Source organism: Lonchura striata, chromosome 18 (assembly GCF_046129695.1).
Source record: "Lonchura striata isolate bLonStr1 chromosome 18, bLonStr1.mat, whole genome shotgun sequence".
Taxonomy (NCBI): Eukaryota; Metazoa; Chordata; class Aves; order Passeriformes; family Estrildidae; genus Lonchura; species Lonchura striata.
The window spans coordinates 5022390-5049378 of NC_134620.1; the positions used below are offsets into that span (position 1 = coordinate 5022390).

At 47.2% G+C, this 26989-nt stretch overlaps 1 protein-coding gene across 3 annotated transcripts in view; it reads right to left on the reverse strand.

Annotated features, from left to right (window-relative positions):
* Nucleotides 1-26989, reverse strand: part of BICDL1 (BICD family like cargo adaptor 1) — a 48680-nt gene continuing 21691 nt past the window's right edge. Inside the window, exons 3-11 of one of the 3 annotated variants that reach the window (XR_013340924.1) lie at nucleotides 18460-18576; nucleotides 16305-16451; nucleotides 15194-15373; nucleotides 14707-14925; nucleotides 13448-13591; nucleotides 10312-10442; nucleotides 7665-7785; nucleotides 6765-6873; nucleotides 4243-4342 (exon numbers count right to left, since the gene is read on the reverse strand). Coding sequence is in view for 2 of the 3 variants with exons in the window: in XM_077787149.1 (XP_077643275.1) it covers nucleotides 4142-4342; nucleotides 7665-7785; nucleotides 10312-10442; nucleotides 13448-13591; nucleotides 14707-14925; nucleotides 15194-15373; nucleotides 16305-16451; nucleotides 18460-18576 (1260 nt within the window). In the remaining variant the exon portion in view is untranslated. Of the gene's footprint in view, nucleotides 4343-6415; nucleotides 6874-7664; nucleotides 7786-10311; nucleotides 10443-13447; nucleotides 13592-14706; nucleotides 14926-15193; nucleotides 15374-16304; nucleotides 16452-18459; nucleotides 18577-26989 lie in introns of those variants that run through there. The other 2 variants (XM_077787149.1, XM_077787148.1) reach the window with 2 other exon arrangements.

A 26989-nucleotide genomic window follows, 5' to 3' on the forward strand; every position in this document is an offset into this window, starting at 1 on the left:
TCGTATAAATGATCTGTTTTATTCTGAAGAGAACTATTTACAAAAGAAGTAGAGCATTGTTTTTACTAAAAATATGCCTTTATAGATTTTTATAATATGTATCTTATAAAAACCATACATTTATTTACATGACTGCTACATACAAAAATTACAGCACTGTGGTATATGTACATATCTATAGGTACATTCTTTCTGCTTGTCCCTGCTGTGTGCTTTTTCCCTTTCAATCCAAGGGAATCATTGCTGCAGCACCCAGACACTTCCTTTCTTGGCTTTTTGGTTCAAACAATCTTGCTTTTTATAGCCGAGTGGGGAGTAGAGAGTTTGCCTGATGGAGAGGCATATCTGGAATCTACCATTCTAAGTAGGACAAGTGCATGTGGCCCTGGCTGCAGCCTCACTTCCTGCTCTCTCTGCAGAATGACTCTGTTGTCAGTAACTTTTTGATTTACTGTTCATCTCCATGGCAAGTTGCTGATCTCAGTTTGTATGAAGATAAAGTGCTAGTGACTTGTCTTTCATTTACATTTGTTCCTTGTTTACAGTTGCTTCCCTTGCAGAGTTTAGGAAGGGGGGACTGATCCCTTTTCCCTCAGCTTGGCATAACAAACATTTGCCCAAACAGTCACCTGTTTGTTACCTGTAGGAAAGTCCTTTGTAACCTTAATCTCAGCAGGCATCTCTTCTCTGTGCAATACTTGAACAGTGACTGAGCAGCACTACTGTTTTATTTACTGTTATCTCAAAAGCAAGGCTAAGGGTTGTGTTTACAGCTGCTGATCCCACTCATTAAATCTCCTATGGGATCCTGAGTACCTGCTGGATTAATGTACCTCTTCCATATAATCTCCTGGAGCTGATGTTTCCTTTATACCGTGGGTGTGTCCTGGAAGAGTCAAGTGCCACAAGTGAAGTGTCTTCTAACCAGCACTGCAAGGCTGATTCTGGGCTCCTGGCCATGACAGCATGAAGGTGAGTGTGTAAATGACAGCACAGGGTGAAGTAGTTGGGACCTTGTTAAAAAACAATGTGACAAATGGGTGTGAAGGACTGCACAGGTGAGGTTTTTCAAGACAGAAGACAAAACCTAGCTGCTGTGTTAAGGCAGTTGCTGTTCCTGTGGAGTAGCAGCTCAGCACAAGGAGGTCTCCTTTGGTGTGTTGTCCAGTTCATTACACCCAGTTCTCTTGTATCTCTGGGTTTAGTAGTGCAACTAAGTCTTTAGGGTGAAGGGGCTTGTTGAAGAAACCAACTTGTTTGAAGTACCCAACTGGCTCCTTAGAACATGCCTTCCTCTTGCAATCTCTTCCATCACTCTTGTTAAACAAAATTGCAATGGGATTAAGGATTCAATTAAATGAAGAGATGTGCTGTGCCTACCTCTGCAATTGACTGAGTCACTTTCCTCAGCTAATGTAGCAGAAGGCACCTTCATCTCATTACTGCATTTTCATGGGATAACTTAAGGCCCTTGCCTTAGGATTGCATCCATCCATCCATCCATCCATCCATCCATCCATCCATCCATCCATCATCCATCCATCCATCCATCCATCCATCCATCCATCATCCATCCATCCATCCATCCATCCATCCATCCATCCATCCATCCATCCTCACTGGGGTAGAGTCCCACACAACTGCTGGGCATGTAGGTTGAAGAGAGTTGGTGGGGTCTGGGAAGTGACAACTGACAGCAGAAGAAAGGGCCCCGAAGACCAAGATGGTCACGTGGCTCTCCTGTGATAGAGCATCGTTCTCAGTGTTCACAGGTGTCACTGTCACAGGTGTCACTGTGTCATGGGTGTCACTGGCATCCACGCTGCCACACCTCATTTTGCAGGAATCAAAGGTTGGGGTAATGCATGTGGGTGTGACTGAGTCCTGGCAGCAGGAGATGCTGAGTATGTGCCTCATGTCCCTGCCCTGTGCAGAGTCACAGTAGAAGCAGGACGGGAGGACGAGGACAGCAGAGAGCATGTGGCACTGCACTGCACCCTTCCCCTGGCTTGCAGGTGCTGGCTACAAGTGGCTACAAGCAGATACTCAACAGCTGAGCATTGCCTAGAAAGGAGAGGCCAAAGTTCAGTTTCCTTCTCTGCCTGTGAGGCTCCTGATGTCTTTCCCCAAAAGTATCAAGCTGTATCGGTGGGGCTTTGCCCAAGTATTTCGTGAAGGAAGCTCTGCAATCCAGGGTTCGTTGCTTTTATGTGGATGGGTTTTACCACTCAGCTCTTCACTATCATTGCCAATCTCAGATCACTCTGCTCCTTGCAACCCAGAGCTGCCTTAGTGCAAGATGGTTTCATACCAGTGTGGTGGTTTCATGTAACAAGGAAATACAGGAATGCTCAAATCTTCATAGGCAGAAAGGATATTTGTACTGAGGTATTATGGATGTTCTATCCCACAGGGAAATTGAATAACACTAAAACCCAAGCCACCAGCCTCCTACCTGCTGCTTAGAAGGTGTTTGGTACCTATTCTAGCAGAAAGCTTGTTCCTGTGAGTTGTGAGCAGAGATAGCAGCTCCCTGTGGGATGGTGTGTTAGCACCGAAGTTGCTGAGCAGGGCAGAGCTGAAGGTGCACCAGCTCTGTCTGCTGTGGGACAGTGTAGGTGGTGGCCTTTTGAAAGAAGCAGGAAACAAACTGGGCCCTACCCATGGGTATCATGAGCTGGCAGAATGTGTGAAAATTGCATGACAGCAGCAGGACATCTCTGAACTGAGCCTGGTGTTCCTCACTGGCTTATGATGGTAGACTGATAAAAGAGCTGTAAAGTGCCCATCCAGTGCAGAGGAGAGGTCCTTACTTGAGTATTGCATGATTTCCAGCACTGCTGTGTGCTGAATACACCAAAAAGCCACGAAGCCACGTTCCTTCTTGTTGATCAAGTTGTGCAAAGCAGGCTCTGTCATCTTTGATCAAAAGCACCTTTGGCTACCTGCTCATCAAAGGGCTGAGTAGCAACTGACCCACAGGCAGGGACAAATAATCCTTTCTGTCAGGCCATAGCCAGTGTTACTGCATAGGGCAGAGTAACCTGCAGGCTTTCCAGAGCTCTGTAGAGACCTTGATAGCCTTTGGCTTCAGTGAAGGCAGATGCCAGTGTGCTTTCTGAGGATCGAGTCTGCCAACCCAGTGTCAAAGACTGACTGACATCATGGGGAGTAGGCTTTCAGTGAATTACTAGTCAGGCTTTTGGGAGGCTATCCAGTTAAAATGACAGTTTTCTTACTCTGGGTGATGTGTATGGCTTTGGGGAAAGGTGTGTGACTTGCTGAAGCTCCCAAATTACTTTTGGCCATTGGAGGAAGAGCAGGTGCCCCAGGACTGAACATGCACACCTTTTATCCAGTCTGTAATTTGCTGCAGATGATCAGTCTCCTGGGGAGAAATCTGTAGCTACAGCCTGCAACTCTTACCTCTGTAACAGGAGGAAGCTGGAAGGACAATGACACCATCTATCTGTCCCCAGCCCTGAGCTGCAAGGAGCCTGGATTCCAGCGAGGGTGAGCAACCACACAGAGCTCCAGGGGAGATGGTGCCCAGGCAGCAGCTGTAGTGAGGGCTCAACTTCCACCATGGAGAAAGCTACATTTGTCAAAACATGGTAGTGCTGGGGCCAGAGTGACTCCAGTGTCAGTGGGATGGATGAAGGATGTCACAGCTGCCAGGGTGATACAAATGGCTCCCTTCTGTCCTCTTGCATTCAGCTCTCTTCTTCCCCCTGTGCTCCCTGTGACAGAAGTTCTCAATCCCCTGCACCGCTCTGTCTTGGGGCTGCTTATTTCCTTCTCCAGCACAAGAATGCTTTTAAGACAATCCGAGAATTCTTCACAGCAGAAATTGGACTGTGACAAAGCGCCTAAAATATACCCTGAAGTTTATCACTTCACTTATAGAATAAGAAAAGTTTCTTTCTACTAGAATCACATTGTCAATTTGCAAATCTCCAATTCATGTAAACATTTGGTTCAGACCAGGTGCGGTGTAAATAGTGCAGAGTCTTAAGGGTTAACTCCTTTGCCCCCTTCTTTTTTACTCAGTGAATCAGACTTGGGTCCATCAGCAAGCTGGGCAGCTGCCCCACTCCCCATCTTGAAGCAGGAATTGTTGGAGAGTTTTCTCTTTTTCAAATTAATTTTTCTTGAAAAAGGAGAAGAGACGGTTTCCTTCGGCCCCGCCGGGCTCGTCCCCCTGCTGCTCCGGCCTGAGCGCGGGGGAGGGCCTGGCACTCCGCTTGGCGCCGGAGCCACTGGAGAAGGAATAAGCAAGCTGGCTCCATTCCTTCGGGTGTTTGTCCATCAGCTGCTGGTCAATGACCCTGTGCATGTCATCCTGCAGCAGAGGGAGAGGACAGGGCCGTTAGTGGCGGCTGATGCTCAACGGGAGCTGGCGCGGGGCGGCTGAAATGGGTATGAAACGTGCAGAGATGAGATGGAGCAGGGATGACAGGCACAGGTCTGTGTCCCCACCCGACAGCAGGCTCAGCTGCTGTGAGGCTTTTCAGGGAGTGAGGAAGATCAGTCACACAATTCTGAGGGATGAATTGCTCAGGTGGTCTCGCACAGGCACTCTGTGCCACCCCTAAGCTGTGTTTCTTTGCTGTCTGCACCTTGCAGATGTCCCCTTTGGGGGAGAAATAAATAAGAACAAATGCAGCTGAAAGCAAAGGTCAGAAAAGGAAGGAGGTCTGTGCTGAGCAGGTCTGTGTGCACAGCAAGAGGACAGGCGGGGTGGCAGAGCTGCTGCATGGCCACTGTCACTGGGGCTTCTTTGGAGAAAGTGCCAAGGGGCTGGGGGAAGTGTGGGCCCACCAGAGCCCTTCTGGGCTTTGCACCAGACTCACCAAACAGAACTGAGCTCATCCCTTAGACCCCCTCCTTCCCCTAGGGCCAGCAGAGCAGTGGGAGCTCTGACTGACAGCTCTACATAAACTGTGGCTTTTCAGGTGTACCAGGAATGCCCTGATTTCATCCATGTTTGCACCACAGTTAAACTGCTTTATACAAAATAATTACCCAGTTCTGTTGCCACTAATGATGTGCTAACATGTTCCATGAAAACCGGGCTATAAATTTTACAGAATTTAAACTTTCAGATCCATTGCTTCTCCTATAATTGCATATTTAAGCTACAGCTTAGTGAAAATGTATGAAAACTAGCCCCACAGGAGGAATTAACTACTCTCCAGCAGTTTGGTCCCTGACTAGGGCTGGTGAGAACAGCAATACTCTGGATGGGCTGGAGTGGTGGAAGTGCTGTTCATTCAGCACCTGGTGAGGGGCAGCCTGTCAGGGCAGCCCCAGGACTGCAGGGGAGGTGCTGCCATTGCCCAGCAGGTGCCCCAGCTGCTCTGGATTGGAATCAAATCAACCAGCTGGGACTGGAAACTTAATAATGGCTAATCTCTTGTTGCAGCATTTTCTTCAGGGAAAAGGATTGATAGCCATGACCTGGACCTAAATTTAGTATGGGGGCTTCCCCTGTGGGAGCAGGAGGGTGCAGAGCTACACAGACTGGGGAAGCTTTGGGTTTTTTTAGAGAGGGCTGGAGAGAGGAAAGGCAGAGGGAGAGTTGAAGAGGTTGAGGTGAACATCAGTATGAAATATCAGTGAGACAGGTTTCCAGAGCTGAAGCTGCCATGTGAAAATGTACAGCACTTGGATTTTGAAGGTACCTCTTCTGTTAAATGAAGTAGGTACTCAGGCTCCTGCATGGCAGATCTGTGTCCTTGACTGGCCATACAACAAGGGATGAGAGTGATTTATATGTATATTTTTACATATATATATATATACACACAAAAAAAATATCAAATATATAAAAAAATACAGTATGCACTATTGAGAGTGCACTGCATTGGGTCCCTGTCTGTCAAATATGTGAGTCAGACATCAAAGCACTTGGATGGGGAGGATTTTTGCTTGAGTCCTATTTTACAGCCTGTATGATTATGTCCTTAGAGAACACTGTCATCTTGTTGACAGCCCTTGGTGAAATGCAGACTAGAAGTGTGCAAGAGCAAAATGTTACCAGATTAAAGCCTCCAATTATGCCCAGCTAAAGCAGAGACTTTTATCCTATTTGATCAGAAACTTTTCTGCAAACTCCTTTGCAAAACAGTCCCCAAAATACAGAAATGACCCCACTTGTTTTGTGCCTCTGTGGCTGAGCTGCTGTTGAGGGGACATGAGGTGGCTGGAAACTATTTTGCTGCTGTGTAGTAACACCTCAGGTCAGTATGTGGAGACAACTTACTGCCATGAAGTGGGCCTGAGCCTTAGCTCAGAGAGCTGGTGGGAGCAGGTCTGGGGTTGCTGTGATACTGCAACAAGACCTGTTCTTATCCCCTAAACTGGGTTTAGTCTAGCACTAAGTAGGCCTAACTTTATAGCACCCATCCAGACTGAACTTGGATCCAGACAGCTCCTATGCAGAGCACTGAGTGTCACTGACTGGAAAATGAAGCTGAGAAGTAAAATCCCAGCCTTTCAAGAAGCTTTCCAGATACTAAATATGGGGCTAGAGAGGGTTAATAATATGTGCAACCTGGCTTTCCCCGTGGTGCCCTGGTAAAGCCTCACCATGGGGTGCAGGATGCTGCCCCTGGCTGGTGCTGGGATGGGGGTGTGGCAGAATACTGGTGGGTGATGGAGACCCCCACTGGCCCCTCTTGCCAGATGATGGTGAGGGCAGAGAAGGATGTGGGTGATGGTGGCAGCAGATGGACAGGGGATGGTGGGTGTGGGGAGCTCACCTCAAAGGCAGGAGGGGTGTACGACTAAAGCTGTTGGTACAGGAACTGAGAAAGGCCACTAGATCAGAAACCAAAGGAGCCAGATAGTAAAAAGCCCTGAGGAAGCAAACTGTAAGCAGGAAAAAGAACAGAAAGAAGAAAAGAAAAGGGAAAAAAAAAAAAAAGAGAGAGAAACGAAAACACAGTGGAGTTGAAACAGGAGCGAGGTTGTACGGGAAAGGTTTCTACTGGTCAGGCTGGTTGTTAGTAGAGCTGGGGTCTAGCACAGTCTGCAGCAAATCACTATAAATGGCACAGACCTTTTCCTTGAATCTGCTTTATTTTCTGTTTAAGTAGCCCTCCCTTGGTGCTGGTTTTGGGAGGAGATAGCTTTGTCTGCTCACAAGGGTTTTCCCCACTGACCCCAAGCAGAGCATTTCCAAGGCAACTGTGGAACTGCCATGACTTTGTTTTTTTCACCTTGGTGAAGAACTGGAATTTTACCTTCTCCTTCTTGATGGATCTTCAGAGTTGATGCAAACAGTGCAGCAACAATCAGCACAACCTCATTCTCCCACCTTTCTGCTCCATCATGGAAATGCACAGACATGCTGTGCCCGTGTACCCAAGGTGTGCCTGCCTAGGGACACCTCCTGCACAGACCCCTCCCCGCCCCGGGGCAGAGACACCTGCACATTTCCCATTCTGCCAGGAGGCACCGTCTGCTTCTCCATTTTAAAGGAGTCTTTAGAGCTGTAGAATTAACTGCTCACAGCCAGAAGGGTGGGAGCAGGGAGGGCAGCTCCCCCCCACACCCAATCCAGGGATGCTGGGGTGGAGAACAGGACACACCCACAGGGAGGGGGGTGTCCCTGCAGGTGGCCCTGGGCTCGTGTGTCCCGCAGCCCCTGCCCTGCTCACCTGCCAGGCCTCCAGCTGCTGCGAGAGGTTCACCTTCTGCTGGATGGCATCCAGGAGTTGGCTGTTGAGGGACATCATGTCAATCTTGCATTTGGTCAGCTCCACCTCCACCGCGTTCTTCCTGCAGGGACAGAAATCCGGGCATGGCACCTCTTTCTTTCTATCTAAACAAGTCCACAATTTATGTCTTTCACTGGCAAGTCCCCACATCCAAGGGTGTTCATCTGTGTCGTGTTCTGAACAATCTGTTAATCCGAAGAGTGGGACAGAACTTTTGACATCTTTACCTTAAAACCAGCAGACTTCTGATATGCACATTGTGAAGAATGCTGAAAGAAAATCAGATACACTGCTGTGTAAGATAATAGTGTGCCTGGATAATGTGCAAGATCTGGCAATAATACAGAGATCTAGAACAAGCTAGAATCTAGATTCAAATATTTTCTCTTTTTCTTCTGTTTACATGCATAGAAAACAAACAATACATGCTAAAATCAAATTACTTGTGTCTGTTTGATCAATAAATTGCAATATAAAACAAACATGAAAACACCTCTTAAAGAGTAGAATTCTGCTTTCACCGGGGACTTGACTGAAGGAAGGATTGAAGGAAGAAATGAAAAAGAAAGCTTGTCACAGCATATACTTTTTAAGAATGACAAACTGTCAAAATTGTTTGAATTACATGTTAGGCTTTAAGGAAAGCTCCAAATGTCAGTGGAGTTGTCCAAGCCCTTGGGAACACCTCTGCTGCATTTTTTCCCAGACATCTGGTGGCCATTGAGCGTGTCATGCCATGGACAAGGTTACCCAAAGAGCCCCAGATGCTCAGTGGCTGAGGTGTTCCAGCTGCTCCTTGATCGTGGAAAGGAATTGTCCTTTAGGATGGAGCAATTTCCTAAGCTGCCCAAGCTGGAAAATGCTGCTCACCATGCTGGGAGCACACAGGTAAGCACAAAGCTTAAGTTTTCAATTAATTGCTGTGTGATAGGAGAGTGTAACATGACTTCCTGGGAACCATCTTTCCTTGCAAACATTTTAGAGATAAATAATTGCACTTTATTAACTGTAGCTCATTCCTTGTCTTGTAATAGCTCCCTTGTGCTCCCCTGCAGAAGAGCAATTTGGGAATTTGTGTTTATATTCCAGGTACTAGAATATACACACAAGTATTCCAGGTACTGGTTGCTTAACACTTCCTCTGAAAGAATCCTATTTTCCTACTGCTTCCCACGTTGCCAAACTCCAGCTTCAAGCAAAAATTTTCCACACCAGATGTCTGCCTTGGGCAGTGATTTTATTTCTGTTCAGAGTTCGGGATTTTTGGGGGGATGGGTTGAACAAAAGCAACTTAACCCTTGGGGTGTGAGGTGGGAAGAAAATCACGAGCCTCCCCAGGCAGCAACCAGCCCACTCAGTCTGGGAGGGATGTTTTCACTTCAGTGACAGGATGCTCTCACTTGTTGCCACTCTCTGCTCCTTAATCCCCCTTGCCTGTGCCCCATTCCCACGGCTCCTGCACTGCAGGACAGCCAGTCCCAAATATTGGTGCTTTTTCCAGCAGGGTCACAGCAAACTGGAGCAGCTGTGCCCTTCCACTCCGGGCTGTGGTTTGAGCACCTGAAGCAGCCTTTTGTGGTGACTCTTCCTCGCTGCTGGGGATGCTTCCAGGGGATTGATGGCAGCGGCAGTGTTGCCATAGCCACGGCAGAGCCAGCAACCCACGGAACGGCAGAACTACGCCCGGCACACAGCTGGGATGCTCCTGCTCCTTGCCAACAGATGGAGGTGTTACAGAGCACAGCGATGGCAATTTGGTAGCCAGCTAGCCCAGCAAGGACAGCACGGGCGATGGAGCCACTTATAAAAAGGGATGGTGCGGGCTGATTTAGGTCCTGCACCCTCAGAGCTGCAACCCTCTCCTGCTCCTCCTCTTGTCCAGGGCTTCTCCCCTGAGAAGCTGGATTGGTGTGTCCTGGCCCACTTGCTTGATGAAGGGGTTATCAGATGAATCCTTTCTAGCAGAGCACAGAGGGGTAAAGGTGTCTCTCCCTCTCCTCAGCGCATTTTGGCAAGCCCAAGGACAGAGCTGGGGAAGGGAGATTTGAGGTATGGGGGAGCAAAACTGCACAGATCTGTAAGGAGGATGTGCAAAATAAAGAGCCAAACCAGTGGGAGAATTCTAAAAGGAGAACCAGAGAATTACAGGACTGGAGAGGCAAAAAGACCTTGAAACAAGAAAGCAGAGGGAGTGACCAGAGGAATGTCTTAGAGAAGAAGCCCAGGCAGGCTGTAATGGGGATGGTCAGGAAAGCAGGGTTGTGTGTCTGGAATAGCAAAGGAAGAAAAATGAGACAAATAGGGCAGACCTAGTGTTTCCATTTGGCTCCCTGAAATCCTCTCCTCCCTGCTGTTGCTCACACCAGCACTAGGGATGGCACAAACGTGGTTCACAGAACGCTCCTAAATGCCCCCAGTCCAGCCGTGGGGCAGCTTTGCCTTTAGTATCTCCTGCCCTGCTCCCAAGCTCCTGGCAGCATTTCCCAAGGCCAGCAAAGCCAAGTTGTCCCAGCTGCAGTGCAGGGCAGGAGAAAGCCCCTGCAGAGGATCTCCTGCCCTGGCAGTCCCCCGAGCCGGTGGCACTCACTTGGCGATGGCCTCGTCGCGGTCCCTGATGGCCTGCAGGAGCCGCTCGCCCGCCTCCCTGTCCTCGGCAGCGCCGCGCAGCCGGTCCCGCTCCTCCTTCAGCGTCGTCATCTCCACACTCAGCAGCGTCACCTGCGGGCACAGCGAGGCTGTGAAAGCCACGGCTGCTCGGGAAAATGCACCCAGGTGTAGGGTGGGAAAAGCCACATGGCGCAACCCGCACGTTGAGAGGTCCCCCGGTCACAGATAAAGCTGTGTCTGCTGAGTGGGGCTCTTAGTGCTGGTGCCACCCTGCATGAAATGTGCTGAGCTGCTCTGGGATGCTGACCTGGGCAAGATGTGTCACCAGGATGGCTTCAGCAACATGCAGAAACACCCACCCGTGACTTTGCTGACACTATGGCATCAGTGCTCAAATGCTGTCCCTCTCCAGGCAGTTTGTCTTGCAGTCTGCACACATCCTCCAAGTCTGCCTGTTATAATTCTGATCTTGCCAGGGTTAAATTATTGCTAACATAATTTACTAGCAAATACTATTTTTTGAAGGGACCATTACGTCTTCTGAAATAATACAAAGCTGTAGACAAAGGATGTGAAAATTCTCTTTCATGCCATGGAAGGTGTTACTGGCACATCTTAAAATTTTAATTAGACTTTAAAATATGTCTGGAGTCTTTAATAGTCTGAGAAATGATCTATCGTTTTGGTCCTGTGCAGAGTGAGTTAATAGGGTGTGAAATCATGCAAGGATTGCATTAGCACAGCTTCATAATTCTTCATACACATTTAATTTCTTTGTCTAGGGCACACACATTCTCTGTTACACTACTCCACCACCTGGAAACCCTTCCAGCGTTTGACCCACCTCGTGCCTCTAAATGCAGCTCAGTAGTGCTTGAATCTTCAAAGAAATCTTTAAATAGAGGGCAGACAGTCAAAAAGGGCTCCTCACCCAGGGCGTGGGAGGATCTGCCGATAGTGAGATGGGCTGGGCCGGGGGGAGGAGGGTGTGAATGCACCCTCTGTGCAGGGACTCCCCACGGGACTGGGGGGCTGTGCTGGGGCTGCCAGGGAACCAGGGAGCAGTGCCAGGGAACTGGGGAGCTGTGTCCTCCCTCAGCCCTACATGGGGAGCACCTCAGAGCAATGGTGTGACAGAGAGCAGTGGTGATGGGGTGATGTAAAAGGTGCCCAGCACTTCTACAGAAATCCCTGGGGACAGAGGATCCAGAAGCCCAAAGCATGGTGTTTGGGATAGGTTTGGGATTTAATTGGTTGTGTCTGTGCTTCAGGTAAGAATGGGAGGAAACAAACATGCAGAAGGTGTGAAATAACTTCTCAGAATAGACAGAGAAGGGGATGTTTCCTGTCTCCACCTGCTCACCGTGCTCTTTAGCAAGAGCAATGAATGTGTGTGATGCCACAAGATCCTAAAAGCCATTTAGAAGCAGCTCCCTTTGATTGTGTCAATACCAGTGCCAGAACAGAGGGATGAGGAGGCAGCAAAGCACTACTTCCCCCGGGTGGACCAGATTTCCACATGCATCAATTTTCTGTAGCACTGAACAGAAGATGATGTTGCCTCTTAAATAGGTGGGGAGAGTAATTATCAACCTGCAGCAAGTGTGAGGCTGGGTAACAGGCAAAAGCTGTGGGAGACATGTACTTGCTGTGGGAGGCTGGAGTTCCTCTCTGAGAGTAATGGCTGCTGCATTTGTAGCTATGGCCCATCTTTCTCCACATCACACAGAGGTGTGAGAAGAAAACAGAACTGCAGTCCTCTCTCTGCTTACTAAATATTCAGAGCTTTGGTAGCTGGGGACCCCTAAAAGCAGACCCAGGGTTCCAGACTTGCAATACAGAGCTGGTCTTCTGGTCCCTCCTGGCCAGAGAGTTTGGGGAGATCAGACAAGCCTAAGATGTGTGAATAAGTCTCTAAAGGTCTCTGTCAGCACTGCTGGTTGCAGAGGTCAAGCCCTTGTCTCCTCCATCTCAGGTGTGTATAAGGGCAAAGGAAGCTTGTGTGTGGTGCACAGGACTGCAGAAGCACAGCCTGGGCTTATGTCTCACTGGGGGCAGAAGGCTGGACCTTCAAAAGTGTCTCTTGTGGTGGCCACACTGCTGAGAGGAGCACTCCTGGGGGAAGGATGGGCTCCAGGGCTGCTCCCCTCCCCTCCCCAGCCCTGATCAGCTGCTGTGGAAGCAGGACATTCCCACCCTTGCACACGTGCAGCCACCACTGCCAGGGTATTTGCTGTCAGTGCTGACTTTCTGAACAGGGGTGTGTTTTCCTATTTATTCTCCAAAGAGTGATACAGCACTGCTGGGAAGACCAGCCAAGAACATTAATCCCATTCCCTGCTCCAGTGCAGTTGCTGCTGCTTCTGCTGCAGCCTCCAGATCCCCTCCAGCATCTGGAGTCTTGTCCTGCAGAGACAAGGACTGCCAAGCACCTCTTTGGATGGCTGTGTCCATTTCCTGCCCTTGGCATTGGGCCTCAGACACAGATGATGTTGGCTGGGGGTGTAATGGGATTCTGTGCTTTGGGTGTGGAGCTGGTCTTGGGCTGGACCATTCCTTGCTGTTGAGGTTGCCTCAGCTGCTCCCTGAGGTGCTGCCTGGTGACAGCCTGGCCACAATTAGGATTCTCTGGGAGTGCTTTGCTGAGGATTTTGTGATGCTGCTGTGGAAGAGATCAAGCCCTGCTCCATGCAAAGTAGAGCAGCACCTTTATATCCATGGAATAATGGTGCACATACCCCTCACAGGGGCTCAGTGCAGCAATTCAGGTCAGCCTGGGTACCTCTGGGTTTCCAATACCTCATATTAAGAAGCCTCGTACTTCTGCTGAGAAGAATTTAAGTAACAGACTGGCTAAAAAGTGGACTGGGAGAAAGGCCTATAGGAAGTCTGGCTGCTTGAGATGATGCCTCAGATGGGTCCCAGACAATTTGTCAGAATTTTTCATCCTAAATGCTTAAATCCTCTCATTTGGTTTAACAAATCTCCCTCATCCAACCATTTTGGCCTAAATCCTCCTGGATTATTTATCATGTTGGTCTCTTTGATGGAAGGCATGTCTTGGAGGGTGAACGCTGCTGTTACAAGACCACATGTGACGTGTGGGAGTTGCTAACCTGGCTGTGCAGTCGCTGCAGCTCCTCCAAACTCTGCCTCAGTTTCCCCCGTTCTCCCTCCATTAATTCCCTCAGGGCTCGTGAATCCTCACTTGTTCTCCTGATCTGCTCCTCTAAGGTGTCGTCGTCGCTTCGCCGAGAGCTCTGAGATTGGGAGAGAAATCTCTTGCTCAGATTTCACTTTAAAAAAGGCAATTGTATTAGTTTGGTACCAGTTTGGGATGAGGGTGCTAAACAAGGAAGAAGAAAATGTGAATGTAACCTTGGTAGAGTTTTTTGTTTGCATATACCTCCACAACCAAGGGTGATCAACCAAGGGCAGTGCTTCCACACATGATGCAAAGAGCATGCAGAGCTTGAAATAAACTAAATTTACAGAAACCTACTGCCCATTTGGTAGCCCATGTGGCTACAGTCTCTGTTTGTGGTCCTTTTACAGGACTCTCTGAATTTATTCAGCAAATGCAACTTCATCTCTATACTCAGCTATGGGTACTTAAATGAGGAGTGTGAATACTCCCCCACAGCCCCCGGCAGGGGCTGCACTGTTTTCCTCACCACAGCACCCCAAGTAAGCCCTAATGGCAATGCAACCAGCTTGTAGGGAATGGGACCAGGACTGATTTGAGCCACAACACAAAGTGAGGTGTTTTGTTGTAATTCTGCACTTCTGTGGATGCTGAGTGGTCCCTCCATGCCACTCCCTCTGCCCATCAGCATGGGGACCACAACCTACAGACATCAGCTCGTGCCAGCAAAACCCTTAACCTGCCACAGATTGGAGTTTGGCAGCTCCTGCCAAGACATTTCTACCAATGACAATTCCAGGGACAGAACCTCCCGACACAGGGGTTAAGATGGTTTTGTTATACTATTGCTAAAAAGGAAGGTTAGGAAAATCCCAAAGGAAATAACCGAACTGTGATGTGTAAGGCAATCTGTAATATTTCCACGTTGAAACTCTAACCTACTGAAAATCTCAAAGTAAGCCTACTTTTATTAATTTTCCAGAACTACTCCCAGGCCAATGAAAGTTGTATGAGCTTGAAACGTTAGGTGGTCTGAGCACTTCAGGCTGAAACCCCACGTGCTTGGCTCTTGGCTGACCACTTGAGACACAAAGAGTGGGCTGTGCTCTGTGATTTCCCACCTCAGGGAAGAGGTTTCCTGGGAGAGCCTGGGGCCTCCAGCAGCACCTGCAGCAAGCTCTGGGCCAGGGGACGTGCACGAGGCAAGGCCTCTCTGTGCCACCAACTTACCGTGGAGTCTGCCCCGTCCAGCACGTTCTGAATCAGTCTCTTGAGCTCGCTGAGGGCTGCGCGCAGGCTCCCGGCTGGCACGTCTTTGGCTGAAGAGGTTTCGGAGGACTCGTCCATGGAGGAGTCGGTGGACACGGCCGAGTCGGCGCTGTCGTTGCCCCGCAGGTGGGAGCAGAGGTACCGCACTTGGCAGTACGCCTCCCAGAGCTGCAGCCTCAGCTGCAACAGAGAGCCTGCATTAGCCTGGGCTGCCAGGGCCACCGACATCCTCCTGCCACGGCCAAGCCCTCACAAATATTTGCCGTGCTGATTTGGAAATGGATGCAGAGGTTTACTTTCATATAATCAAAAGAATGTTGATGCCACACCCCAATCCCAATTTTCTGGCCTTTGGTTGAGCTCCAAATCCAGATCAAATGCATTAAACTCTCTTCTGCTCTGGGACTGGTCACAGAGGCCTGTGGGCTTTTGTAGCAAGTGTAAATACCTGTTCTCGTTCTTGCTCCAGCTCCTCTGCCTCCATGCTCTGCTCTATCTCAGAGAGCAGGGATGTGCTGGTTGTGTTGAGGTTTTGGAGACTTTTCTCCTCACTGAGCTCCTCCACCTTGCCCTGCAGCTGTCGGTAGGACAGCCTCACCTCCTGAAGCTCCAGCTGGCTTTGGTGCAGCTTGGGAAGAAAATCAAGGAATCAGAAAAATATTAATGGAGGCAATATGGACTGTATTGATCTCTTGGTTTGTGAGGGAGCTGGGAGAGAGGAATGAGTGACACAAAACAGGGTTTCCAGCCAGGAGGAAAGTACTCTTGGCTGGTATTGCTGTTTATTGGAGCTTAACACTCTCCAAGTGTCATTAAACACTGTTTAGAATCCAGAATATCCAGAAAGATAAAAATAGCAGATTAATCAGCACTAAAATGAAGAACATTGTGAAGAAGTTGGGGCTCAGGTAAAGAAATTTGCTGAAAACAACACAGCAGGAAGTGCATCCAAAAATAAAGTGCTACCTACATTTAAAAATATATATATACAAATATACTTTTAGGAAAAAATATTCAGGGTTGTTTTGCAGAGCTGAGGATCCAGTGCTTGGTAAACCACAGAAGTGAAATAGAAAAACCTTGCTCATCCTAAGCCCTGGAGGTGCCAAGCTTGTTTTCTGGGGACTGATATTTGGTGATGCATGGATGTGAACACCATGGAGATTGTTGGGAAACCACCTGAGCACTGGGATCTAAGAGGCCAGTGACTGCCCTCTGGAACAGCAGGATCTGGAGAAGCCCCTTTTGAAGTCAATTCTACTCTTAAAAAATTAAATAAAATGAACTGTAATCAGAGTCCTCTAATTCTTTTTGCATTTACCTCATTTCCCTAGTACCCTGCCCCACTTTGTTGCTCAGATCTCCCTCCTACGCTGCTCTGTGGTGTCAAGATGCCTCGTTGATGTTCCTGTTACCTATCTTCATGGGAAACACCCAGGACCTAGCTTGATGCCATTCTTCCAGTTGTTCTGTCTCCCAGTTCATGGCAAATTTTACCCCAAATCATGACTTTTACTGCATCTCCCCATCCCCTCCCTGTCTCACTGCTGCCTCCTCACCTGCAGGTCCTTGTCATGGCTTTGTCTCTCCAGGATGAGGACTCGGTCCTGCAGCTCCTCCACGGTTCCCTGGAGCAGGTCGTTCTCCTCCATCATGGCACTGAGGCGATGCTCCAGCTCCCGCTTCCTGTCCGTCAGCATTTTGATCTGCAGGGCAAAGAGAGGCCCTGTCAGACTTTGCAGGGACCAGAGAGGAGAGCCACCACATTCCCAGGAGAGAAATGAAACAGCAAAAAGCAGAAGGATGTACAAAGATGTTCTGTGCCTGTATGAGAGAAACTACCTCTGTGTGTGGTTTAAAGCTTAGGAAAGCTCTGAAAGGAAACAACTCCTTCCCCAGGCTGCAGGACCAGCTCCAAAGGGGCTGGGTGTGCACTGGCAGGTCAGGGAGAAGGCAGGAATATATTCAAGGGTATGAAGTGGAGAACATCCCTGCCCACCCCTTGTATCTTAACATTTGAAAGACTGGGAAAAACTGGCTACTTTTCCTGGCTGGTCCTGATGGTGGCATTTTCCCCTGTATGGGTGCTGGAGTCCACAGGGTGAGCCAGCAGGATCCACAGTGAGCCTGTGGGATCCTGCTCCCTGCAGGGCTGTGCCACAGCACTGCCCATTGCTGTCCTTAATTGGTGTGTGTTCATCAGGTCCTCAGCAGGGATTTTTCTGTTTTTTCACTTGTGAAGACTCCTTTCTGTGCCATGATTATTTTTAGCCTCCCAGTGATCGGTTGCCTTTAAAATTGGTTAATTTCTTTTAATTGTCAAGGGCAGTGATTTCAGGCGAGGGACAGTTTGCCAAACAAACCCTCCGTGACTCAGTTAGCTGGGAACAGTGCAAGGGATGAATCAGCACTAGCCAAGGTCACTTCTTGTTTAGCCAAGAAGAAGGAGCTTTTTCCCACATTAGTACACACAGGATCTCTGGGTTTGGTATGCCAGATATCCACCAGTCCAGTATAACCCTAAATATTCCCTATGGTCTCCTTTCAGTTCATGAAGCATAGACAAATTCAGCAAATTCCCACTGTTTTCTTGGCCTCTTTGGATCTTGTGCCTTTGCTGCTTTCCAGGTTGCTGGAAAGATTTGGCTGCACAAAGGAATATCAGCCAAATATGTGGACTTGCTATTTCTGCAGAGTAAAGGCCACTGGAGGTATTGGAAAGCTGCTGTGAGGTGACCAATGGTTTCTGAGATGTCTCTGCCCACCACCATAATGCTTTGTGTGGGTTGGTGAAAGAAAAATAAGAGGTTTAATGGAGAGATTTCATATTTGGTAGGCAGACCAGTAATGAACATGCTGTAAATAACAATACAACATAAAAAACACCACTCTGCCATGAGCCCTGGACCATGGGAAAGGCACAAGGGGAAAGGGTTTGGAAAGCAAGAGACAGGGGAGGAGACAAGGTGTGGCATGCATGGTGACAGGCATGCTTGGGAACAGCAATGTACTTGCAGACAAAGCCTTTCCAAGCCTCCATACTTACTTCAAGGACTTGCTGCTCCACACCAAGGGGAGGGGAAGAGAAGGCGAGGGACCAGCAAGGAGCAGGTGGGAGCGGGAGAAAAGAAATCGAGAGATTTTAGCAAAAGCTTTTCCAGACAGCTTTTAAATAAAAGAAGTGGTTGGGTAGTAGAGGTGGCCATCTTCTACCCATCTAGCTCCTGCCTATGTGATCCCCAGTGACCCTGTCAGGGAAGGGAAAAGGAAGGAAGTGTCTCATTCCTGCAAATGTACCTGAGTTAAAACAGGCAGGGGCTCCTTGCTTTCCCAAGGGCATGGCTCAGAGACAAGACAGGATTGCTACTTTCTTTGCAAGCATGAGGAACAGATGGAAAAAACCCTTGCAGACTTTCCCACCATTGCTACCAGAGTTTAATCTGTACTGGGCAGCAGCCCTGCAGGAGCACAGCCATGGTTTGGCTCATCCATTCATTTTGCAGGAATGCTGTGGCGAGGCAGCATTGGAAGGTGCCCTGAGCCAGCCCAGCCAGAACACCATGGAGCAATCCTTGCTGGGGGAGTCCTCTGCCCCAGTGCTGCCATCCTTCAGTTGGCTCCACCAGCTGACTGTGTTTGTTCAGCTCAGAGAGGGTCTTACACAGGCTCCAACAGCCCTGGCTGCTTTCTGCAGGAGGGAGGCAGGTGACTCACCTCAGCCTGGAGGCTCTCCAGCCTCACGATGTGCTGGCTGCTGGAGGAATGCTTCTCCCGAAAGTCCTCCCGGAGGGTGTGGACCTGCAGGGAGAGCTGCCGCTCCACCTCTGACGCCTGCAAGGAGACACCAGCTGGAGTTACCCCACGGATCCAAAGCAGCCCTCTCCTCCTGCCCAGGGAGACCTGCCCAGATACACCTTCTGCACAAGCCCAGTTTCAGCAGAAACTCTGAATTCTGCATAGTTCGGGTGAGTGAAAATCTCATCCTGGACAGACACTGGAGAGAGCTGCCATTTAAACCATGTTGATTTTTCCCTTGGGGCAGTCAAAGGGACACAGCCCATAATTTTCTTCCACTGTAAAAAAACATGGTGACTTTTGTGTCCTAAAGGAAATTCACTTTGCCTTAAAAATTGTGGCCTAGCTGGGGTTGAGGACAAGACCAGGAAACACTCCTATTAACACTCAGAGATATTTACACTCTCTTAACCTCTGAACATCTTTGGCACTGCTCTAATATAACAAGTACTCTTTGCCTTTTTCCCAGCTCCTGTCAAGGCCAGATGGAGGAACATCCCCTGCACATGACTGTCGGTGCAGGATTCCTGGGCTTGTCCCTCTTTCCCATTTTGAAGTAGGGATGCCCCACTTATGCAGGGTGGTTTGAGGACAGCAGAACGGTCACTCCTACTTGCAGGATCCAGGCTTGAGGCAGCCCTTACAAGTGACATCTTAGACATGTTAAGTACTCTCCAGGCAGCTTTATGGCTGATTTTTACATGTGAACACACTTGTTTGGCTTGTAGAACAACATAAGGTTTTTATGGCGAAACCCTAAAGAGACAGCAAAATGGATAGTTTTCTTTTTAATTAGCTTCCATCAGGTTCCATTACACTTGGGTACAGAGTTCCAGCTATGCCACATGGGCTGAGTTGATTCCCCTCAAGAGGTGGCATTGCTCTCCTGCTTGGGGTGTGTCCAGTGGCAAAAGTGCTTTAGACAGGGAGGCGAGATGGGAGGGAGCTGTGGGTGGATTGGGGAATGCATCTTTAGGTCTGGCAAATGCGGGTCCAGATTCTCTCCAGGTGCTCTGACAGTGCCCAAGGCAGAGCTTCACCAAAGGGTGCAATGACTCTGCTCTAGCAGCTTGTGGCTGGAGCAATGAGCACACAGACCCAGCCCGAGCTGCCCACAAAGGCAATACTGCTCCCTTTTAAAAAGGGTCCCTCATTTTGCAGTCTGCAGCAAAATATTCCAAACCAGAAGCATGAAGTAAAAGGCTGTTCCAGCTCCATCATGTGGAGGAAACTGGTGGCCTCAGCACTGTTTGCTTGGAGGGGCAGCAGCAGGCAGAAGTGTGGCCACCAAATCAGGTTCTGATCGCTGGCTTCTGAAAAGAGAAATGGGTTCTGATAAAAAGAAATAATCTTGTCTACCAATTGGTTTTTAGTTCCCTTCTTTATACTGTTTTTTCACTCTTCTTTAAAGCCCCATATCAGAACCCTTTGCATACTGCCTAATTTATTTAATAAAGCTTCCTTGTTTGGGCAGGATACACAGAATATAATGACAGCTCAGCACTATAGGAAGGGGTTGGTTATTTTTCTTCCCTTAAGCAACTATAGGTTGCAAAGCATCCTGAGTAGCTATTAATTGGTGACACTAAAGAAGATGGATTGATTGTGCTTTTTTTGAACGATTCACTTGCTTTTGTAATGACTGCTGAAACATCTTCATGCTGAAACACTCTGCAGGAGCTATCAAGGATGAAAAAGCACCAGATGAAAAGCACTGAAGGATTTTGCAAGATGCTGACCACACTCCCAAGGAGCTCAAGTGGCACCAGAGGAGATGACACACCAGTATTTGATAGTTCACTGTGTAACATAATTTATATGCTTGAATTCTATATACAGAGAGTATAAATGTACGACAGAGCAGTAAGGAAACAAGGCAGTATTAATGGCATTGTAAAAATCCCTGGTAGGAGAATATATAGCTGCTCTTGCTCGTTCTGCTTGCTCCCCACGCCCAGACAGGAGCAGGTGAAGGGATGAGCTGCAAGGATGATTCAGATTGTGGAAAGTCTGTTACACGAAAGGAGTCTAAAAAAAGGATGGCTTGTTTTATCTCATGCAGTGAATGCTGAGAGAGGACTCCCTATAAATACATCACGGATGAGCACACAGAAGGGAGAAGCGCTATTTAAGCAGAAGCACAATTTTGGCAGAAAGGAAAGATGTGAATAAACCGGATAAGAGTATATTAAGGCTGGCAATAGGAAGATTTCTACATTTCCAAGGACCTGCTGTAGGATTCCTCTTCCTGCACCATTACAATGGTAGTAGAAATGGTGGCAGAAAAATTAACTTTTAAATGGAGCTGGGTCACTTTATCATGCAGCTTCTTTCAGATGGCTGCCTGTGACAGAAGGGAAATGAATTGACCTCAAAGGTCCCCTCCAGTACCAGGCTGCTTGGAGAACTATAAGACTTGTATTCACCAGCATTAAATCATCATCTGGAATTTATCTATGTGCTGCCCAACTCACAGTCTCACACATCTTATTCCCACAATTATAAGTTACTGTTAGTACTTAGAGCCCTAAAGGCAGACAGGATGTCACAGTGTCACCTCAGTGAACACCACTTGCATCCTACCTCATGCAGTAAAGTACAAATAACACTTGCTTTAAGTTGCAGAAACCACTTTCTGACCAGCTGTTTAGCAGAAGTAAACAGAAATGACTGTATTTCATGTTTCCCTTCACAGGCTAAGCAGGAACAGTCTTCATCCAGTTTTTCTAGACAGGAACAAATTCTTCTGAGCTGAGCTCTGGTCATGGAATCTTCCTTTTCATACTACATTTGTTTCAGAGGTTATTAATCCTGCTGCCAAACTACCCTTTCTAATTGATTGTAAAAGAGAGATTTTAACATCAGCTTGCATTAATTTATGAAAGACACCTTGACAGTCTCCAGTATTTCTCAGGCTTTATGGTGTATGTTCAGACAGTGCCTGCTTCAGTTCTCAGCACTGCTCTTGGTGTGCACCTGTACATGTGTGTTTTAAACCATGAGCTCACCACCAATTACTTCTCACATGCTCTTTTTACTTAGTGGCATCCTTGAAGGTGTAACCTTCCATCTCCATTTCCTCTTTAAAGCTCAATATGGCTTTTGTTGAATGGAAGTGAGTTTGTTCTGCCTCAGCCAGCCTCTAGGGCTTTCTCTTATCCATCAGTGTTTCCTAAACATTAAAAACAAAATCTTTTGTGGTTCTGTCAATCATTTAGCAATACACTGATTTTTCTAGAGACAAGTAATATTCTTTTCAGAAAGGCAGACATATATTGTCCAACATCACAGCTTTGCTCTGTAGTTAAACATGAATTAATTTCCTCAGTATGGGCAAATTGGCCAATGCAGCCGCCAGGCAAGATTTGAAACATATCTGCAAAAGCATAGACATCAATTCACAATTAGATATATCCAATCAACTGTGAGATTTGTTTTCTGGTCTTCAGGCAAGGTTTCAATGAGATTTGGGCAGTGCAAGAAGAGCAGGAGGACATTTTGGCTTCTGCTCTAATTAAGGGCTTTTCATCACTGCAAACTTGATTAAGTTTTTCTCTCGTGATTAATTCCCAAGTGCTAAAATACACAAATATCTACATGTGTAGATCTTTGGCAGAAAGAGATGCTTGCCAGTTACAAGAATTCCGTGAGGTTTAACATCTGGAAAATATGAGCAATAAATACATAAAACAAATATAAATAAATTGGATCACTGATGTTCCTGTGAAAGGGGGATCTTTGAGAAGTTAGGCATGGACTGTGACAAATTAATGGTCTGTAGGTTAGTCTTAGTCAAAGAAAACCTTGTCCTGGGATAAGATTTGATAAATAAAGCTAACTGATTACAAAATATCTAGCTATAAGTCATGTCACAAAGAAAAGGAGAATTGAAAAAGTTTAATAGACTGTAGCTGGGTGGATAAACCAATGTTTCCATATGATTTACTTCTACAAACACGATGATTAAGATTTAACAAAGGATATTGAAGATTTTCTTGCCTAAAATAGCTAAGAAAGAGAAGTCCTAATTAGTGCTAAATTTGTAACACTCAGGAGAGCGTGTTACCCCTTTTATTAATTTGCTAATAGCTGAGTTCAAGGAACTTCCAGTTCCCACTGTGGTCCCATTAACACTTCAAACCACTAATTGCTGCCTCCCCTGGCTGCAGGTTCCTGGATTCCCAGCTCTTCTCTGGAAGGAAAATATATTTGGCTACTAAAACATAACCAGAGCAGGAAACAACAACAACAAATGGCTTTAGATTAATAATTTACAAAAAAATTGTTAACCTGGCTTCTGAGGGAAGTCCCAGAGGATTGGGATTGCTGCCTTGCCACTGCAGCCAGCATCCTGGTGCTGGAAGAAGCCTGATGTCCTGGGATACTTGATCCATGCCAATAAATTGGCTGTTTCCCAGCCCTTGGCACATTGGCACCATAAGCCACCATCAATATTTTGCACACCTGGAAGTTGCTCAGTTTGGGAATCTTTGAGAGATTTTTAGTAAAGCTTTGAATGCAAGTCAACTTCAAATTGATATTTGAAACATTAGCCTGTCCAGGAAAGTTCTTACATAATAGAGGTGCTTGCATTTATCTCTTGAGGCCTTCAGCTTGTATTTGCTGATTTATGTGCCCAGAGGGATTCCCTGTGGAATTCTCTGTGGAGAAGAGCAGTGGCACCCTGGTGGGCTGGCCAGATGCCCACCCAGCTGCTCTCACCCCCCCTTCTCAACAATGGGGGAGAAAATAAGATTTAAAAGCTTGTGGGTTGAGACATAGACAGGGAGATTACACACTATTAGGGAAATTTGAAGTTAAACCAGTGATCAGTAAAGTAAAAGGCAAAGCTCAGACCAGCCACTGCCTGGGACTGGATTAGCAATGGGGATTTTTGGGTGAGGGAGAGGATGGGACTGTAGTGAGGGTGGATATTGCCCACCCTGGTGGGGTTGTGATAGTGCCGTTTCCTTTGTGGTGTGAGGAGGTTTTTTTGGGGCTGATGTCACCAGTGGAGCTGTGAAGGATGTGTAGCGAATGAATATTTAAATGCCCATTATGAAATCAGCATTTTGCTGAGACAAGGGGTGGAACTGATTTGCTGCAGGTGCCCAGGCACTGCTGGGGGGCTGAGAAACCCTCTGGAGTGAGGCTGGGGCTGCCCCAGGGGGGACATGGTGATTCCACCCCAGCCCCTCTGCAGGCAGGGCTGAGCCTGCCATTCACCTCTGGAAAAATGCACTCAGGAAAGGACAGAACACCTTCTGCCAGTGACAGCTGAGGTCAAAAGTGTGCGAAACACCCTTGTGATTGAAGGAGGAGTAGGAGGAGATTTGGCTAGCCTTCTCCAGAGACCCCCTCCTGCTTCTCCCCAGTGCAGCACTGGAGCTGGGAAGTGCTGGTGAGAGCCAGCACTGCCCCCATCCCTGCAAATCTTCATCCTTCACTCTGCTACTGCCCAGGCTGGGGGATTTAAGGCTGGTGAGCTTTCCCTCTGGCAGGAAACAGGCTGCCACAGGCCAGCTCCATTGGGTGGGGGAGCCCTACACTGACAACAGGGCAGCGGAACAAAACAGTAAACAAAGAATGTTATTTTTGCACAAAATGAACCTGTCAAGAAGAAAGGAAATCAGAGATCTTGATCCGAAGGACTGCCAAAGCAAGGAGAGTGAGTAATGGAGGAAAGGTACTATTATGACTCCTTTATAAGCATCAGCTGGGGACACATTAGTGATGGGAAAAGTCTCATGGCTGCAGCATTAAACCTATTCTGAGAAGAATCTGTGAGACAAAGGGCAGCAGTGGCAGCTTATACTAAGCTCTGCACTACTTCCACAGTTTTGACATTTTGGAAATACAAGAATACAAGCTTGAATTGCTTGCATAAAAGTGAGAAATTTTTGCTGCAGGTTTGTTCCCTTTCCTGTCTGTAAGACAAATGGGAAATGCATAGTGTAACCTTTGACCTTACTCCTATTTACCTGAGTTTGACCATAAAAAACCCCAAGAATGTGTTTCCTGTCAACAAGCCCTAATTGGGCAGTGGGTGGCAATGGGTTAATGCCAATCAATTCTGAGGCCTCACACCTGAGAGGCAGAGGCCCAGCTGGCAGGAAGAGAGAGCAGGGAGCACCTGGGGCTTTGTAGTTTGGGGTGGGGTGGTCTGGCACCTGCTTCTTGAGGTGGAGTTAAGAATGGAGATATTTAGTTTCTTGGTGGAAACATCTACGATCCTTGGCTCTTCTCAGGCTGAAGCTGGATTTCTTTTTGGAAGGAAAAGTGTTTGCATTATATGATTCTGTTTGCTTCCTATATTTCTGGTGACTGGAAGACTGTAACTGTGGCTAGAGATGGAGAAAAGCTACTGCTGCTTTTTTTTTTTTTTTTTTTTTTTTGTTTCAAGTGTCCTTGAAAAGTCCTTTTAACAAAGACAGTGGACTTTTGCTGCATCACTAAGCAAAGTGTGAAAAAGTAGATGGGGTTTTCCTGGCAATGTTCCTTTTTTTCTCTCCCTGTAAGGTAAGGTGATATATCAGAACCAGTGTGCAAGGCAAGCATCTGAATGTTTTGGGAAAGAGCTTAGGGGGATGAATGTAAAATGGTGGCCTTCATCTTGTCTTTTAGTAAGTGTTCAGATAAGTGTCTGATTGAGGCCAAAAACCATTAGCTTGGGCTAAATCAATTTACAGGATTAGGAGCTGCTGTTCAGAACAGAAGAAAGGGCAGCTGGGTGCCATATGGGGGTAACTGTACCTGCATGTAACACTTCTAGGTCTGTTGTTTGAATGAAAGAAAGAGCTTCACAAGTGGCTGTGGACTGTTTTAGGAGGTGCTTAAACACGAGCCTCCCCTTTTTTTTTTTTTTTTTTTTGGTTTATTCTTGACCTAAACATTTGGCTCTTGTGGAGAAGAAAACAGAGTGTATGGAAAAATGAGTCAGCCAGCTTCCTGTGGGAGGGACTGCAGGAGGCACGATGCTTTGAATGCTGCAATAAATTGGCACTGGAGATAATTCAGAGGACAAAGTGTGCCTGGAGGACACACCATGCTAAGTAGTGCACGAAGTGGCTCCTGCTCTCAGTGTGCAAATCCTGCTCTGCAGAAGAAGTGTGGGAGATGAGACAGCTCTGCACTGTGTCTGTTGTGGGGCTCTGAACAGAGCTGAACAAGGGTTTGTTGGTAGCTGTTTGGCTCCTGGATGGTGAGAGGTTTAGGGTAATAACATGTGACACCAGCAGGCTTGTCTAGTTCTGTGGGGATGCTGCACATCACCTGGAGTGAAGCATTTGTTACCCACTGCACATGGAAGCAGATAGGCTGCAATAATCAAATCTGGTGGAGCTGAGAGGAATCACCACATTAATTCACTGCAGCACAGCCTGGCCCTTGTTGCAAGGGGGTCTGGGACCTTCAGGTTAAAGAGTTTGCCATTCCCCTTGTGCCTGTGCAAGAGCACAGAGCCTGAAGCTTTGTATTGCATTAGCAGAGGGAATGGTACAGTTTGGAAGCTGAACAGTTCATGTTTTGCAGCAGTAAACTCTGTGGTCTGCTCTCTGAGATAACTTCCAATGCATTTCTAATATTTAATTTCCACTAATAAGTTTTTTTTTTTCCTCCCTGAAAAAGGCATCTTTTATCTTGATAGACCATTTTGGCCATTACTTTTGATGTAGGTTTTTAATCCAGATATGCAGGAGCTCAGTCTGTCTTTGCTACATGAGCTAAAGGCTGAGAAATATTTCTTCCAATAACTTTCCAGTGAGCCAAAAGTGTGGGTCAGATGAGAGGACATTGAAATACAAAATGTCTGACTAGTTTGGAAATAATTGAACTGGAAACATGAACAATTAACCTGGTCATTAAAACCTTTTGAAAAATTAAGAAGAAGGCTACAATGGTGGAGACAAAGAAATGTAACATTCCCTCCTGCTCTGAGAGGCTTTGCTGTCTTTCCATGGTAGCCTGAAGTCAGGACAGCCAATCTCCATTCTTGAATTAATTTTTTTACTAAATCATTTTAGTCTTAAGACCTTAAACCTGGAGGTGTTTAAACCCAAATGGTTGTGCCTGGAAGAAAGAGACAATAATTAAGCTTCTTACAGTCTCCTGCTCTGGCTTTAAGCACTCTCCTCCCTTTATTTCAAGACAAATTAACTGAGTTCTTTTGGGGATAGCCAATATGTGATGGCAAACTAGCAGCTCTGTCTGCTCTTGAAATCTTCATGTCTACGCCATGTTAAGCTCACAATATACTGGTTTAGGATTTATTAGTAGCAAATACAAGCCAAAAGTTTTTCAGTATGTGTGGACTTGATGCTCAAACCTGCAGCTACAAACATGTCTGAATGCATGAAAATAGGAGTGTCCATTCCCATATATGTGAAATGAGTGAATGCCAAACAAGATGGGACAAAATTCAAGGACTTGGTTTAAAATATATTAAACTCTC